General features: G+C 68.9%; 3 protein-coding genes across 13 annotated transcripts; 1 reads left to right on the forward strand and 2 right to left on the reverse strand.

Moving 5' to 3' along the window:
• Nucleotides 1-742: 742 nt before the first annotated feature.
• IL23A (interleukin 23 subunit alpha) lies at nt 743-2,636 on the forward strand. The gene is made up of 4 exons (XM_068170484.1): nt 743-943; nt 1,096-1,194; nt 1,773-1,898; nt 2,466-2,636. The coding sequence occupies exons 1-4, from the start codon at nt 743-745 to the stop codon at nt 2,610-2,612; spliced, it is 573 nt and encodes a 190-aa protein (XP_068026585.1). The 3' UTR covers nt 2,613-2,636.
• A 134-nt stretch (nt 2,637-2,770) lies between these two features.
• Nucleotides 2,771-11,328, reverse strand: STAT2 (signal transducer and activator of transcription 2). Of its 11 annotated transcripts, none has more exons than XM_068170469.1 (25): nt 11,157-11,328; nt 10,503-10,613; nt 10,252-10,383; nt 10,000-10,150; nt 9,801-9,899; nt 9,626-9,718; nt 9,434-9,512; nt 9,254-9,339; nt 9,004-9,152; nt 8,291-8,449; nt 8,027-8,179; nt 7,482-7,502; nt 7,266-7,359; nt 7,073-7,129; nt 6,912-6,995; nt 6,716-6,814; nt 6,345-6,483; nt 6,212-6,261; nt 5,719-5,807; nt 5,356-5,492; nt 5,065-5,253; nt 4,599-4,656; nt 3,927-4,429; nt 3,039-3,896; nt 2,771-2,960 (listed from the first exon to the last, which is right to left on the reverse strand). In XM_068170469.1, the coding sequence occupies exons 3-25, from the start codon at nt 10,380-10,382 to the stop codon at nt 2,830-2,832; spliced, it is 3,609 nt and encodes a 1,202-aa protein (XP_068026570.1). In that variant the 5' UTR covers nt 10,383; nt 10,503-10,613; nt 11,157-11,328; the 3' UTR covers nt 2,771-2,829. The 11 variants fall into 11 exon arrangements, with proteins under 11 accessions (XP_068026570.1, XP_068026574.1, XP_068026572.1 ...); XM_068170473.1 differs by having other exon boundaries at nt 3,039-3,735; nt 3,820-4,429; XM_068170471.1 differs by having other exon boundaries at nt 3,039-3,735; nt 3,766-4,429.
• Nucleotides 11,329-11,862: 534 nt separating this feature from the next.
• APOF (apolipoprotein F) lies at nt 11,863-12,853 on the reverse strand. The gene is given in 2 exon segments (XM_068170475.1): nt 11,863-12,816; nt 12,818-12,853. Coding segments are annotated over 2 exon segments (957 nt in total). The 3' UTR covers nt 11,863-11,895.
• Nucleotides 12,854-12,900: the final 47 nt, after the last annotated feature.

Here is a 12,900-nt window from a genome sequence, read left to right on the forward strand (position 1 = left end):
CCAGCGGGAATACGACGCCAGGGGCAGGGAGCAGGTGCCCCTAGCTCGCCGGTGCCGAGGCACGGACGGTTCGTGGCCGTGAGCCCGGGAAAGGCCAGGGGCAGCCCCGCTGGGAGCGGGTGGGAAACGCCGGAGCCGCCCCTTCGAGGCCGCCGCGATTGCGGAGCCGCGGGCAGCACAGCCCGGCGGGGGACTGATGGTCCCGTGGGGGACACCGGGGACCCGGACACCCCTCGGACAGAGGAAGCCCTTCCGGGCCCCTGCTGCCGGAGCCGTCTCGGGCGATTTCCCGGTGTGAACGAGAGGCGGTGGAGGAGAAAGTCAGGGAGGTTGGGGACACCGAGGGGACACCAGGGAGGGGGACACACCGGGGAGACACCACTGGGCTCCGGGGCAGTCCCACCCCGCCCGGGCTCCCCGGTGCGCTTGGTGGGACGGTGCGGCTCAGGTGCATCAGGCGGGGGTGTCCCGATGCCGGTCCCGGCGCTGCCGCCGCCGCCGCGGCTCTCTCGGGCGCGGAGCCACCAGGAACTGCCCTGGGTTTTCCTGCTTGTCGTGTCCTGTCCGGGGCCGGGTGCGGCGGGGCTCAGCGCGGGGACCCCGGCCCGGTATCAGTTCTTCTTTCGAGGGAGGCGGCGATTTCGCAGTAACGGGGGGCGGGTGCCACCTGCCCCGGGGTTTCCCCACCTGCCGACGCCCCATAAAAGCTCGGTGGCGGCACCGATGGAAGCATCAACCGGCCATGGCACCACACCTCCGCCTCTGCCTCTGCCTCTGCCTCCCGCTGCTGCCGCTGCTGCTGCTGCCGTCTCCTGCGGCATCCGCGCCGGCTCCGGTTCTGCTTCCCGTCCCGGTCTCCAGCCCCGACTGGGCCGCCTGCAGGAGCCTCTCCCGGGAGCTGCTGCAACTGGTGGCGACCCTCAAAGAGCCGCATCAGATCCTGGTGAGTGCTGGAGGGGCTCAGCCGGGGGGTCTGCGGGGCTCGGAGGGTGCAGAGCACCCCGGCAGGATGGATGCCCCAGGGTGCGGGGAGCCGGGGACGGGGCGGGAGGTGAGGGGATGGGGGGACCTCGCTGACCCCAGCCCCGCCGTCAGGACGAGACGCTCCTGATCGAGGAGGACCCCAAAAACTGGCCCCCCCGGATCCGCTGCAGCGATGCCTGTGACCCCTCCACGCTGGACACCAACAACACGGTACTGGGGGGTTCGGGGGTGGGGGGGCTGCAGAGTCTGCGGACCCCAGGAGTGCTGGGGGATGTGCTCAGGGGTCCCAGGAGTGCTGGGGGCTCTCAGGGGCGCCCGAGGGTCTCAGGGTGCTGAGGGATGTGTACAGAGGTCCCAGAGGTATCCAGGACACCCAGGGCTGCCCAAGGGTCTCAGGGCGCTGAGGATTCCCAGGGGGTCCCCGGGGTGCTGGGGGGTTGTGTTCAAGGGTCCCAGGGCTGCCCAAGGGTCTCAGGGTGCTGAGGGATGTGTGCAGAAGTCCCAGAGGTGTCCGGGGCACCCAGAGGTGTCCAAGGGTCCGTGGGGTGCTGAGGGGTGTACCCGGGGGTCCGAGGGCTGCTATGGACTTCCAGCTGTGCCCAGAGGTGTCCCAGATGTGCTGTTGGTCACGCTCAGGGCTCGCAGCGGCGCCGGAGGTTCCCAGGGACGCCGAGGGACGTGCCCGGGGTTCCCAAGGGTGCTGGGAGTGCCGGGAGGGTCCCAGGATGATGCTGGGGGGGGGTGTGGAGGAGGGTCCCCAGTTAACCCCCCCACCTGCCGCCCCGCAGCGCTGCCTGCGGCGGATCCTGCAGGGGCTGCGGCACTACCGGGACCTGCTGGGCTCCGACATCTTCACCGCCCGCCGCCTGCCGCGCCTGGAGGCTGCGCTGGACCAGCTGCTGGGGCTCGTCCAGGTGAGGGAGCTGGGACGTGCTGGGAAGTACTGGGAGAGCTTTGGGGGTGGCCTCATGCTCCTGCTCTGACCTTGGGTCTAACCCTATCCCTAGAGCGTGCTGAGGGTTCCCAGGGATGCCCCGAGGGTCTCAGGGTGCCAAGAGACGCATCCAGAGGTGTCCAAGGGTCAACCAGGGGTGCCCAAAGGTCCCAGGGGTGCTGGGAGTTGTGCTCAGGGGTCCCAGGGGTGCCCGAGTGTCTCAGGGTGCCAAGGGATGCACACAGAGCTCCCAGGGGTGCCCGGGCCAAGCAGGGGTGCCCAAGTGTCCCAGGGGTGCTGAGGAGTCCCAGGGATGCCCAAGAGTGCTGGGGGGCTGTGCTCAGGGGTCCCAGGGGCGCCCGAGGGTCCCGGGGGTGCTGAGGAGTCCCAGGGATGCCCAAGGGTGCTGGGGGGCTGTGCTCAGTGATCCCAGGGGTGCCCGAGGGTCTCGGGGTGCAGAGGTCCCAGAGGTGCCCGGCTCAACCTGGGGTGCCAAGGGATGTGCCCGGGGGTCCCAGGGGCACCCCTAACCCCGCTCTCCCTGCAGCAGGAGCACGGCCAACCCCCCCGACCCGCCCTGGCACCCAGCGAGAGCTGGGCACAGCCCCTGCTGCAGCGCCGGGCACTCCAGCGGCTCCAGTCCTTTGCTGCCATCATGAGCAGAGTCTTCACCCACAGCGCCAGCACCCACTGAGCCCTCCCCCCACCCTCCCCCCAATTATTTATTCCCCTCCCCCCTCCCCGGGGGTTATTTATGTGCCAGGCTCCGTAATTTATCTGAGTTTCTAATAAAGGTCCGAAGGAGACCGAGTGGCTTCCCTGGGTACGACTGGCACGGCTTGGCAGCGGGGGGAGGGGGCAAAGAGGTTTATTTACAGCGTGAGGGGGAGTGGGGGCGGGGGGGGAGGGGGTCACTGGAAGTCGTTGGCGTTGATGTGGAGCTGGGGGAAGTCGGCGCTGAAGAGGGAGCGGACCGGGGGCAGGGCCACGTCCTCAGCCTGCGGCAGGAAGGGGTCGCGGGGGTCCAGGAGGGCAGCGCTGCCTGCGGGGAGGCGGAGAGGTCAGTGCCGAGGGGGCCCCTCTGTCCCCACCCCCAGCCCAGCCCGCCCCCCACACTCACTTGCCAGCCCCCCCAGGCCCCTGTCCATGGCCTCCAGCATGTCGGGCAGCAGCTCCGGAGCCTGCAGCGCCTCCGAGGTCAGCCCCAGCAGCTCCGAGCTCCCGGGCAGGGGCTGCAGCTCCCTGGGCTCTGCCGGCAGTGCCTCCTGCTCCTCGGGGACCAGCAGCCCTGCGCCCCCAGCTCCCACCTGCTGCAGCATCCCCAAGCCCCCTGGTGCCAGCTGCAGGGTCCCCTGGCCGTCAGGGAGCAGCTGCAGCACCACTCCTGGCTCCCCAGCCTTGCCTCCCACTTGCTGTGTGCCCTGGTCCTGGGGTCCCCCTTGCTGCACCACCTCCACCCCTGTGGGCAGCACCTGCAGGGTCCCCAAACCTCCTGGTCCCAGCTGCAGCATCCCCTGGCCCTCGGGGAGCAGCTGCAGCACCAGCTGTGACTCCAGGCTCCCAAGCCCTGCTGGAAGCATCTCTGAGACCCCAGACCCCACCTGCAGTGGCTGTGCTGGCTCCAGGCCTTGGGGGTCTGCAGTCAGTGTCCCCAAGCCTGTGGCCAGCACCTGCAGTGTCCCTGGGCTTGAGGGCTGCAGCGTCCCCCCCGGGCTCCCAGACATCACCTGCAGGGTCCCCAACTTCCCAGGGGTGACCTGCAGAATCCCCAGGCTGGTGGCTATGACTGGCAGCGTCCCCACGCTCCCAGATGTGACCTGCAGGGTGCCCACACTTCCAGGTGTGACCTGCAGGGTGCCCACACTCCCAGGCTGCAGGGTGCCCACGCTCCCAGGTGTGACCTGCAGGGTGCCCACACTCCCAGGCTGCAGGGTGCCCACGCTCCCAGGTGTGACCTGCAGGGTGCCCACACTTCCAGGTGTGACCTGCAGGGTGCCCATGTTCCCAGGCTGCAGGGTGCCCACGCTCCCAGGTGTGACCTGCAGGGTGCCCACGCTCCCAGGTGTGACCTGCAGGGTCCCCACGCTGCCAGGCTGCAGGGTGCCCACGCTGCCAGGTGTGACCTGCAGGGTGCCCACACTCCCAGGCTGCAGGGTGCCCACGCTCCCAGGCTGCAGGGTGCCCACGCTGCCAGGTGTGACCTGCAGGGTGCCCATGTTCCCAGGCTGCAGGGTGCCCACGCTGCCAGGTGTGACCTGCAGGGTGCCCACACTCCCAGGCTGCAGGGTGCCCACGCTGCCAGGTGTGACCTGCAGGGTGCCCATGTTCCCAGGCTGCAGGGTGCCCACGCTGCCAGGTGTGACCTGCAGGGTGCCCACACTGCCAGGCTGTGGTGATGCCAGGCCAGGAGGCCCCTGTGTCCCCAGGCCACCAGGCTGCAGCTGCAGTGTCTCCAGGTCCTCTGTGGCAGCCACCAACTCCTTCTCTGTTTTCCACAGCTCGTTTGGATGCCTGCAGGGACAGGCAGGGGGGCTGGGGCACGGCCTGGGGCACAGCCTGGGGCATGGGCAGGCTCTGGATCGGGGTCAGGAGCATGGGCTGGGGCTGGGGCACGGCCTGGGGCAGGGGCAGGGCAGGGGTGGCCCTGCCATGGTGTCCCAGGGGAGCAGGAAGGCCTCACCTGGAGGACACATGGATCAGCCTCTGCTTCAGGTACTTCTGCTGCTCCAGCAGGTCCCCTGGGGACACAGGGGGGAGGTCAGAGGGGCTGGCAGGCACCCGCCCCATGCCAAGCTGTGCCATGCTGTGCCACACCACACCATGCCATGCTGTTGTGCCATGCAGTGCCATGCAGTGCCACACCATGCCATGCTGTTGTGCCATGCAATGCCATGCAGTGCCACACCATGCCATGCTGTTGTGCCATGCAATGCCATGCAGTGCCACACCATGCCATGCTGTTGTGCCATGCTGTTGTGCCATGCAGTGCCACACCATGCCATGCTGTTGTGCCATGCTGTTGTGCCATGCAGTGCCATACCATGCCATGCTGTTGTGCCATGCAGTGCCACACCACACCATGCCATGCTGTGCCATGCTGTGCCACGCTGCTGGCCCGCGCCATGCCGTGCCAGGCCGTGCCATACCCTCCTGTCTCCGGCTGTAGTAGGGCCCCAAGGCCTCGTCCCGGGCAGTGCCAGGGTACAGGAACCTGAGAGGGTTCTCGGGGACGTTCTCCTCTGCCAGCATCTGGTAGTCTCGGATGATGTCTGGCAGTGCCAGGTGTGCCAGGTCGGCTGCGGTGTAGGGATCCACCGCCTGGAACACCGGGGGCCCTGGGGGGGGACAGCAGGCAGGGTGGGCGCCAGGCTGGGTGCCAGGCTGGGGGGGAAGGGGCCCGGGGGGGCAGGGGAGGGGCCCGGGGGGGGCAGACTCACCGCCCTCGGGGTGCTCCACCCAGGTGCAGGTCACCCCCCCCAGGACGCTCTCGCTGAAGCGGATCAGGAAGGTCCCTGCCCGGCAGCTCCGCAGCAGCTTCTGCTCCTGCTTGCGGCTCACGAAGCCCAGGATGAGGCTGGCAGAGAGAGACCCTCAGCCCCAGCCCCCCCTGCCCCCAGCCCCCCTGCCCCCTGCCCCCCTGCTCCCCCTGAACCCCTGCTCCCCCTGACCCCTGCCCGGCAGCTTCTGCTCCTGCTTGCGGCTCACGAAGCCCAGGATGAGGCTGGCAGAGAGAGACCCTCAGCCCCAGCCTGGACCCCTGCCCCCTGCCCCCCCTAGACCCCTGCCCCCCCTGCTCCTACCCAGCCTTCCAGAGCTGTTTCAGGTGCTCCTGCAGCAGCCCCAGGATGGCATCCAGCCAGGCCCAGAAGGAGAAGCCACAGGAACCTTCCTGGGGGAGAAGGGGCAGGGGTGGGGGGGGTGGCGGCAGGGTGAGATGTTCCATGGTGGGACGGGATCAGGGTGGGGTGGGGTCAGGGTGGGATGCTCCAGGGTGGGATGCTCCAGGGTGGGATAGGGTCAGGGTGGGGTGGGGTCAGGGTGGGGTGGGATGCTCCAGGGTGGGGTGGGGTCAGGGTGGGATGGGGTCAGGGTGGGGTGGGGTCAGGGTGGGGTGGGATGCTCCAGGGTGGGGTGGGGTCAGGGTGGGATAGGGTCAGGGTGGGGTGGGGTCAGGGTGGGGTGGGATCAGGGTGGGATGCTCCAGGGTGGGATGGGGTCAGGGTGGGATGGGGTCAGGGTGGGATGGGGTCAGGGTGGGATGTTCCAGGGTGGGGTGGGATGCTCCATGCTCACCTTGGAGAACTTGTGCCAGGCCAGGGTGCTCTCTGGAGATGGCTTGGAGCCTTTGAGGTGAGAGCAGGGTCAGAGGTGCAGCAGGGCTCCGGTCCCAGCCCGGGGGAGGGTTGGGGGCTGGCACCTCCCTTACCAAAGAGCTTCTTGCCCAGCATCAGGAGGTGCTCCGGGCTCAGGCCCCGCTCCGCCACGCTCTGGAACTGCCAGCTCAGCACCTCGCCCAGGAGGGGCCAGGGGGCTGCAGGGGGCTTGGAGAAGAACTGCTGCTCCTTCTGCAGGGGATGGCTTAGTGGGGAGGGGGACAGGGCTGGGGACAGGGCTGGGCACAGCGGGGTGCAACAGGGACCAGGGGATGGGGCAGGGAATGGGGACAGGAGAAGGCTGTGTCAGGAACACAGAGAAGGAGATTGGGCAAGGAGCAGGGATGGGACAGCAGGAGCAGGGCAGGAGCAGAAGGGGTGGGAGATGGCAGGGCTGGGGGTCCGGGGGGGTGTCCCCTCTCACCCTAGGGTCACTACTGAGCATGTTCAACCAGAGGATGGAGGCCCAGGCGCTGGAGAGTTGGCTGTTGTTGGAGATGATGACAAAGGGCAGCGTGGAGGTCTGCAGGGGGGGGCGAGGCTGAGGCTGACAGCCCCCAGCTTCGCCCCCAAGGCCTCCCCCCCAGCCCCTCCCAGTGCCCCCAGGAACCAAAGCTCACCTCCAGCTCCAGCTCCAGCCCTTGGTAGGCGTAGGCCAGCGTGAAGGTGATGAGGTGCAGCTCCTCCATCACCACCAGGGGACCCTGCACACAGGTGGCACTGGGGTCACCGTGGGGCCACCCCCCACCCCTGTGCCCCCCACCCCCAGCCCCACACCCACCTCGCTGGTGCCTTTGCTGCCCTTGCCTGTCCTGCTGTCCTTCTGCTCCTTCAGTGTCTGTGGGGCAGCAGAGAGTCACCCCAGGGGAGGCCCACCAGGGGCTGGGGCTGGGCTGGGGTCCCAGCCCTGCTCCCCTGCCTCATGGAAGACCTTAGTGTGGGGGAGGGGAGGGGGGGGGTTGGGGGGTCCCTACAAGGTACTGGAAGTCACAGACCAGCCCCTCCTGGGGGTTGTCCCCTGCCAGCAGAGTTTTGCTGCTGGAGGTCAGGATGTTGAACTTGCGAAACCTGTGGGGCAGAGAGAGGCCATGGGGGGTGGTCCAGGACCCCCAGGGTTGGCAGGGTGGGGGCAGGGGCGGGGGTGGGGGCACCAGCCCATCTGCTGCATCCAGCCTTCACTTGGCTCTCACCCTTTTATCTTTGGGGGATCCCTGCAGGACAAAAGAAGGCATCAGAGGCAAGCAAAGCACTGGGACCTGCCTGGGTGAGCAGCAGTCAGAGACCCACAGAGCTGTCAGGGCTGGAAGGGAGCTCAAGGCTCAGACAGTCCCAACCCCCTGCCATGGGCAGGGAGCCCTCACACCACAGCAGGTTGCTCACAGCCACCTCCAGCCTGGCCCTCAGCACCTCCAGGGATGAGGCTTCCACCACCTCCCTCCCTGGGCAGCCTGGGCCAGGCTCTCACCACCCTCCTGGGGCAGAGCTTCTTCCTCACAGCCAAGCTGAGTCTCCCCACTTCCAGTTCTGCTCCATCCCCCCCAGTCCTATCCCTCCCTGACAGCCTCCAAAGTCCCTCCCCAGCTTTCCTGCAGCCCCCTGCAGCCCCTGGGAGGCCACCAGAAGGTCTCCTGGGAGCCTTCTCCTCTCCAGACTGAACAGCCCCATGAGGGGGTCCCGCCCCGCCCCATGAGGGGTCCCGACCCGCTGTGGGGGAGGGAGGGGTGTGTGTCCCAACCTGTCGATGTGGATCTTGGCCTCCATGCGGTGGCTGCGGTCGTGCAGGCGGACGAGCAGCCGGGCGCGGGCCGAGAACTTGCTGCCGGTGCGCAGCACCAGCGGCCGCCTGCCGGCGCTGGCCATGCAGGGCTGCTGCTCCACCACGAAGGCGCTGCCGGGGGGCGGGGAAGGGGATTAACCGAAGGGGAAGCGGGGAGGGGTCTCCGAGCCGCCTTGGCAACTCCCCCTGCTGAGCCTTTCCTCACCACCCCCTGCCCCCCACCTCCGCAGCAGGTAGCTGAGCAGCTCCCGCAGGCGCTGCCCCAGCAGGGGGGTCTCAGCCTTCAGAGGGTCCCTCTTGTAGGTCACCTTCTGCCGCAGGTCCTCCAGCACCTGCAGCAGCTGCAGCAGCTGGAAGAGGCCCTTGCCCAGCTCAGTGAACCTGGGGGTGGCAAAGATTGGGGGGAGGGAGAAAAGGGAGGGGATGCTCAGTAAGGTCATAGGATCACAGAGCTGTCAGGGCTGGAAGGGAGCTCAGGGCTCAGCCAGTCCCAGCCCCCTGCCATGGGCAGGGAGCCCTCACACCACAGCAGGTTGCTCACAGCCACCTCCAGCCTAGCTGCAAACACCTCCAGGGATGAGGAGGAGGCTTCCACCACCTCCCTGGGCAGCCTGTGCCAGGCTCTCACCACCCTCCTGGGGAACAACTTCTTCCTCACAGCCAAGCTGAGTCTCCCCACTTCCAGTTCTGCTCCATCCCCCCCAGTCCTATCCCTCCCTGACAGCCTCCAAAGTCCCTCCCCAGCTTTCCTGCAGCCCCCTGCAGATCCTGGGAGGCCACCAGAAGGTCTCCTGGGAGCCTTCTCCTCTCCAGCCTGCACAACCCCAACTCTCTCAGGCTGTGCTCAGCTCCAGCCCTCTGCTCCTCCTCCTGTCCCTTCTCTGGGTCCAACCAAGGTGTGCCCCCAGCCCATGCCAGTGCCACCCCAGCCTTACCAGGCCTCCAGCAGGCGCAGGCTGGTGTCCACAGGGGCCCCCAGGCAGGAGCGCTGCTGCCTCTCCTGCCAAGCCTCCAGCTCCTGCTGCAGGAAGTCCCTCAGGGTCTCACTGCGCCCCAAAAGCTGCTGCAGCTGCGCCAGCACCTCCTGGAGAAGGGGGGAATGAGGGGAGGGGCACTCCAGTGAGGTGGAGGGCACGGGGTGGGGGGAGCTGTGTGCCATTCCCCCCCCAGCCCCGTGCCCCTCACCTGCCGCTGCCGGTTCAGCATCTGCAGCTTGCCCTGCAGGGCTTGCACTTGCTGGGCATAGTGAGGGTCGTTGGTCCTGTCCTCACCTGTGGGGTGGGGAGGAAGGGGGTGGGGTCAGAGGGGGCGCAGGGCAGTGCCACCCTGCTCCCAGCCCCGTGGTGGGCAGGACTGGGCCCTGACCTGGATGGTAGTGGAGCTTGTAGAAGAAGTCAAAGGAATCTTGATGCTCCTCGAGGTGCCTGAAGGTGTGCTTGACCTCCTGGGAAGGGGTGGGTAGAGGGTGGGCAAGGGGAAAAGGATGCCCAGGCAGTGCCCCCCCGGGATCCAAGGGGGCTGGGAGCAGGGTGGGGGGAGGGAGAGGGGAGGCATTACCTGCAGGGCAGAGCGAAACTCAGCCAGGCGCTGCTGGATCTGCTGCTGCCGGTCGCTCACCGGGGGGGTGCTGGGTGCCACGGTGCCCCCTCCCTGCCAGGACAAGGGGCAGCGCTTGGCAGGTGCCACAGGGGGTGCAAGGGGTCGAGGAGAGACCCCGCCCCCCCTAACCTACCTGCCCCACCGCCTGCCCCAGGCGCAGGATCTTCCGCTCCTCCTGCAGGAGGTTGGCAACCAAGTTGGCCAATTGCTCCGGGCACTCCTCGAACTCGGCCTGCAGGGGGGCTGGGGGAGGTCAGCACGGCGCAGAGGCCTTCAGCACCCCCTTCCCCTCCCCCCCCTCCTTTCCTTTGCGGGGTGTTCCCCACGCCCACCTGCAGGTCGCGGCGAGCTTTGCGCAGGTTGTGCTTCAGCATGAAGTCTTCATCGCCCAGCCGGGGGCTGCCCAGGTGGTCGCTCAGCAGCGCCAGCAAGGAGTGGAAGAGCACCCGGCCGTGGGAGGAGAGCGGCTCGGCCGCCTGGCGCCTGCGGCACCGCGGGCTCAGCAACCGGCCTGGCCCTCCCCGCCCCAGACACCCCCTCCCCGCCCCAGACACCCCCTCCCCGCCCCGCCCCGCCCCCGTTACCAGTCCTGGTCCTCGATCCAGGCGGCCAAGCACTGCCGCACCGCCATGGGCAGCGCCGCGCTGGCATAGAGCTGATGGACCTGCTCCAGGTAGGGGTTGGCCAAGCCCTGCACCTCTTGCCACTGTGCCATGCTGGGAGGCCACGGGGAGGGGAGAGGGGTCAGGATGGTACCACCGACCCTCCCGGCCACAGCGTGGCTGGAGGGCACGAAAGCAGCGCCCACACACCTCGGCTGCTGGGCACCATGTACCTGCCTGCCGCACGGTGCTTCCCTGGGACCCTCTGCTCTGGTTTAGCCACAGGTGGCCCCGCGGGACCCTCTGCAGAGCCTCGGGCTGGGCAGGGGGCTGGCAGCCCTGTGCTGGGGCAGGAGGTCAGGGGTGAGCGGCAGAGGTTTCCCGAGCTGCTGCAGGGGCTGGGGTCACCCCCCCGTCTCGAGGGTCCCTTACACTCCCTGCACAGCACCGCAAGCCCTCTCCCGTGAGGCACGCAACTCCGGCCCCTCTTGCACCCCCACGGTCACTCCCCAGACAGCGCCCCCCTGCGGAGATCCCGGGGTAGGGGGGTCCCTAAACACCGCCACAGGGGGACACCCCCAATGGGGATCCCTTCTCCGTGCCCTCCATCCCCCTACTCCGCCTCGGCCCCGACAGGGCTCTCCGCGCCCGACAGACCTGACCCGCTGCAGGCTGGGCTCCCTCGGTGCCCCCAGGACTCCTCCGGGACCCACCCGTGCACCCTTCATTTCCGCGCTCGCACCTCGGCCCTAACAGGGCTCCCCGCGCTCTCCAGACGTGACCCCCTACAGAACGAACCTCCGGGACCCCCCGAAACCCCTCCAGTATGCCCCGGTGCCCATGGGACCCCCCAGTATCCCCGGTACTCCTCGGTTCCGCACTCCCACCTCGGCCCTAGCAGGGATCCCCGCGCCCTCCAGACCTGACCCGCTGCAGACCGGACCCCCGGGACCACCTCGGTGCCCCCGGGACCCCTTCGGTACACGCGGTGCCCCCGGTGCCCCCGGTGCCCCCGGCGCCGCACTCCCCCCAGCACAGCCGCGGCCGGGCCCGGAAGGCTGGCGGGCTCCGCCCTCCTGCCCGTTCTGCGCGTTGATTGGCGGAGAGCGGTGGCCAGGCCCTGCCCCCCCAGCGGACGGCTCCAGGAGCGCGGGTTCCTAGAAATTACGTCAGGGGGTGGGGGCGGGGCCGCACGAGGGGCGGGGCCAAAGGGAAACTCGATGGGGAGAGTGAAATGGCCGCGGGGTGGGGACCGAGACGGAGCCTGGGGACCAAGCCATGGGGACAGGCAGAGTCCGTGGGAATAGAGCCATGAGGACAGGGGGCACGCCCTGGGGACAGAGCCTTGGCACAGGGACAGAGACTGGGGAGAGGGCCAGCCCGGGAGACAGAGCCATGGGGCCGTAGGGACAGGGCTGGGCTGTAGGGACAGGCACAGGTCATGGGGAGAGGGCTGCGGGAGGCAGGGCAGGGCACACCGGCCAGGCCGGGGCCGGGGCCAGGGGTGCGGTTATTTGCCATCACATGTTTCATCCAAAGCCTTCCTGCGGGGCCAAGGTCCCTTTGTCCCAGGGCAGGGTGACCCAGCACAGATCCGGACGGTGCCAGGGACACCACAGGGGACTTTTATTCAATGAAAAGGACGGAGCCGCTGTGGGCGGTGGGCACGGGTGGGGGGTCCCCGGACGAGGTGAGGTAGTGGATGAGTGCCCGCACCCCGGCCTTCAGCCCCGGCTGCATCCCCAGCTGCACCCCCAGCGCCACGGGGCCCCCGATGGCACCGGTGACGGCGGCCAGCCCGGTGTAACCCAGGTCCTCGGCCGCCTCCAGCGCCCGGGTGGAGGCCACCGCCTGGCACCCCTGGAAGGCGTAGTAGAGGCTGGTGCCCAGGTTGTAGAAGATGCTGACGCCTGGCACCCACTCCAGCACCTCGTGGGCCTCCCGCTCGCCCGGTGGGTCGCAGGCATCGTACTCCTCCCGCCGCCGGCGGGAGCGGTGCCGCTGGGCGTGCCGGCAGGCAGCCAGCCAGGCACGGGGGACCCTGCCCTGGCTCCCCTCGGCTGAGTGCCCCGTGGTTGGCAACCCAGGCAGGCTGGGGTGGGTGCCAGCCATGGGTGGCCGCAGCCGGGTGGGTGCCGTGCAGAGCCACGCTGGGACAGAGCCCCCAGCTCTCGCCAGGCTGAGGAGGAGGCTGGCGAAGGGCTGGGGGGTTGGGGCACCCTGCAGCCGTGCCAGTCCCCGCAGCAGTGCCACGGCCTTGGGGGCACCCAGCTCCTGGAACAGCTTCAGGACCTCAGTCTCAGCCTCGGCCACGCAGGCAGCTCCGCTCAGTGCCAGCGCCATGGTGGCACGGACCAGGGCACGGGGGGCGGGAGGGAGCCCGGCAAAGCGGGGCAGGGCTTCGGGGAGCACATCCTGGCAGGAGACCCCCGGCAGTGCCCGCGGTGGGAGCTGCTCCGCCAGCTCTGCCAGCAGTGCCCGCGCCGCGGCTCCGGCATCGTCCCCCGGTGCGGGGGGGGACGCTCCCGAGGGCGGTGGTCCCGGGAGCGAGGAGGAGGAGCAGCAGGAGCAGAGCTCGGGGCATGGTGGCAGCTCAGGGCTGGTCTGCGGAGGTTAGAGAAGGGGCAAAGC

This window comes from Melanerpes formicivorus, unplaced genomic scaffold (genome assembly GCF_026170545.1).
Source record: "Melanerpes formicivorus ecotype bairdi unplaced genomic scaffold, bMelFor1.0.p_v2 SCAF_399, whole genome shotgun sequence".
In the NCBI taxonomy this organism is placed as follows: Eukaryota; Metazoa; Chordata; class Aves; order Piciformes; family Picidae; genus Melanerpes; species Melanerpes formicivorus.

What these genes read in the sequence shown, in the direction of transcription:
- IL23A (XM_068170484.1), top strand. Translation starts at nt 743, where the DNA reads ATGGCACCACACCTCCGCCTCTGCCTCTGCCTCTGCCTCCCGCTGCTG. An exon ending in AAGAGCCGCATCAGATCCTG is followed by an intron (nt 944 to 1,095) that starts GTGAGTGCTGGA and finishes CCCCGCCGTCAG; the next exon opens with GACGAGACGCTCCTGATCGA. An exon ending in CGCTGGACACCAACAACACG is followed by an intron (nt 1,195 to 1,772) that starts GTACTGGGGGGT and finishes GCCGCCCCGCAG; the next exon opens with CGCTGCCTGCGGCGGATCCT.
- STAT2 (XM_068170468.1), bottom strand. Translation starts at nt 10,382, where the DNA reads ATGGCACAGTGGCAAGAGGTGCAGGGCTTGGCCAACCCCTACCTGGAG. An exon ending in CTCAGCTACCTGCTGCGGAG is followed by an intron (nt 8,180 to 8,290) that starts GTGGGGGGCAGG and finishes GCCCCCCGGCAG; the next exon opens with CGCCTTCGTGGTGGAGCAGC. An exon ending in TCTGTGACTTCCAGTACCTT is followed by an intron (nt 7,130 to 7,265) that starts GTAGGGACCCCC and finishes GCTGCCCCACAG; the next exon opens with ACACTGAAGGAGCAGAAGGA.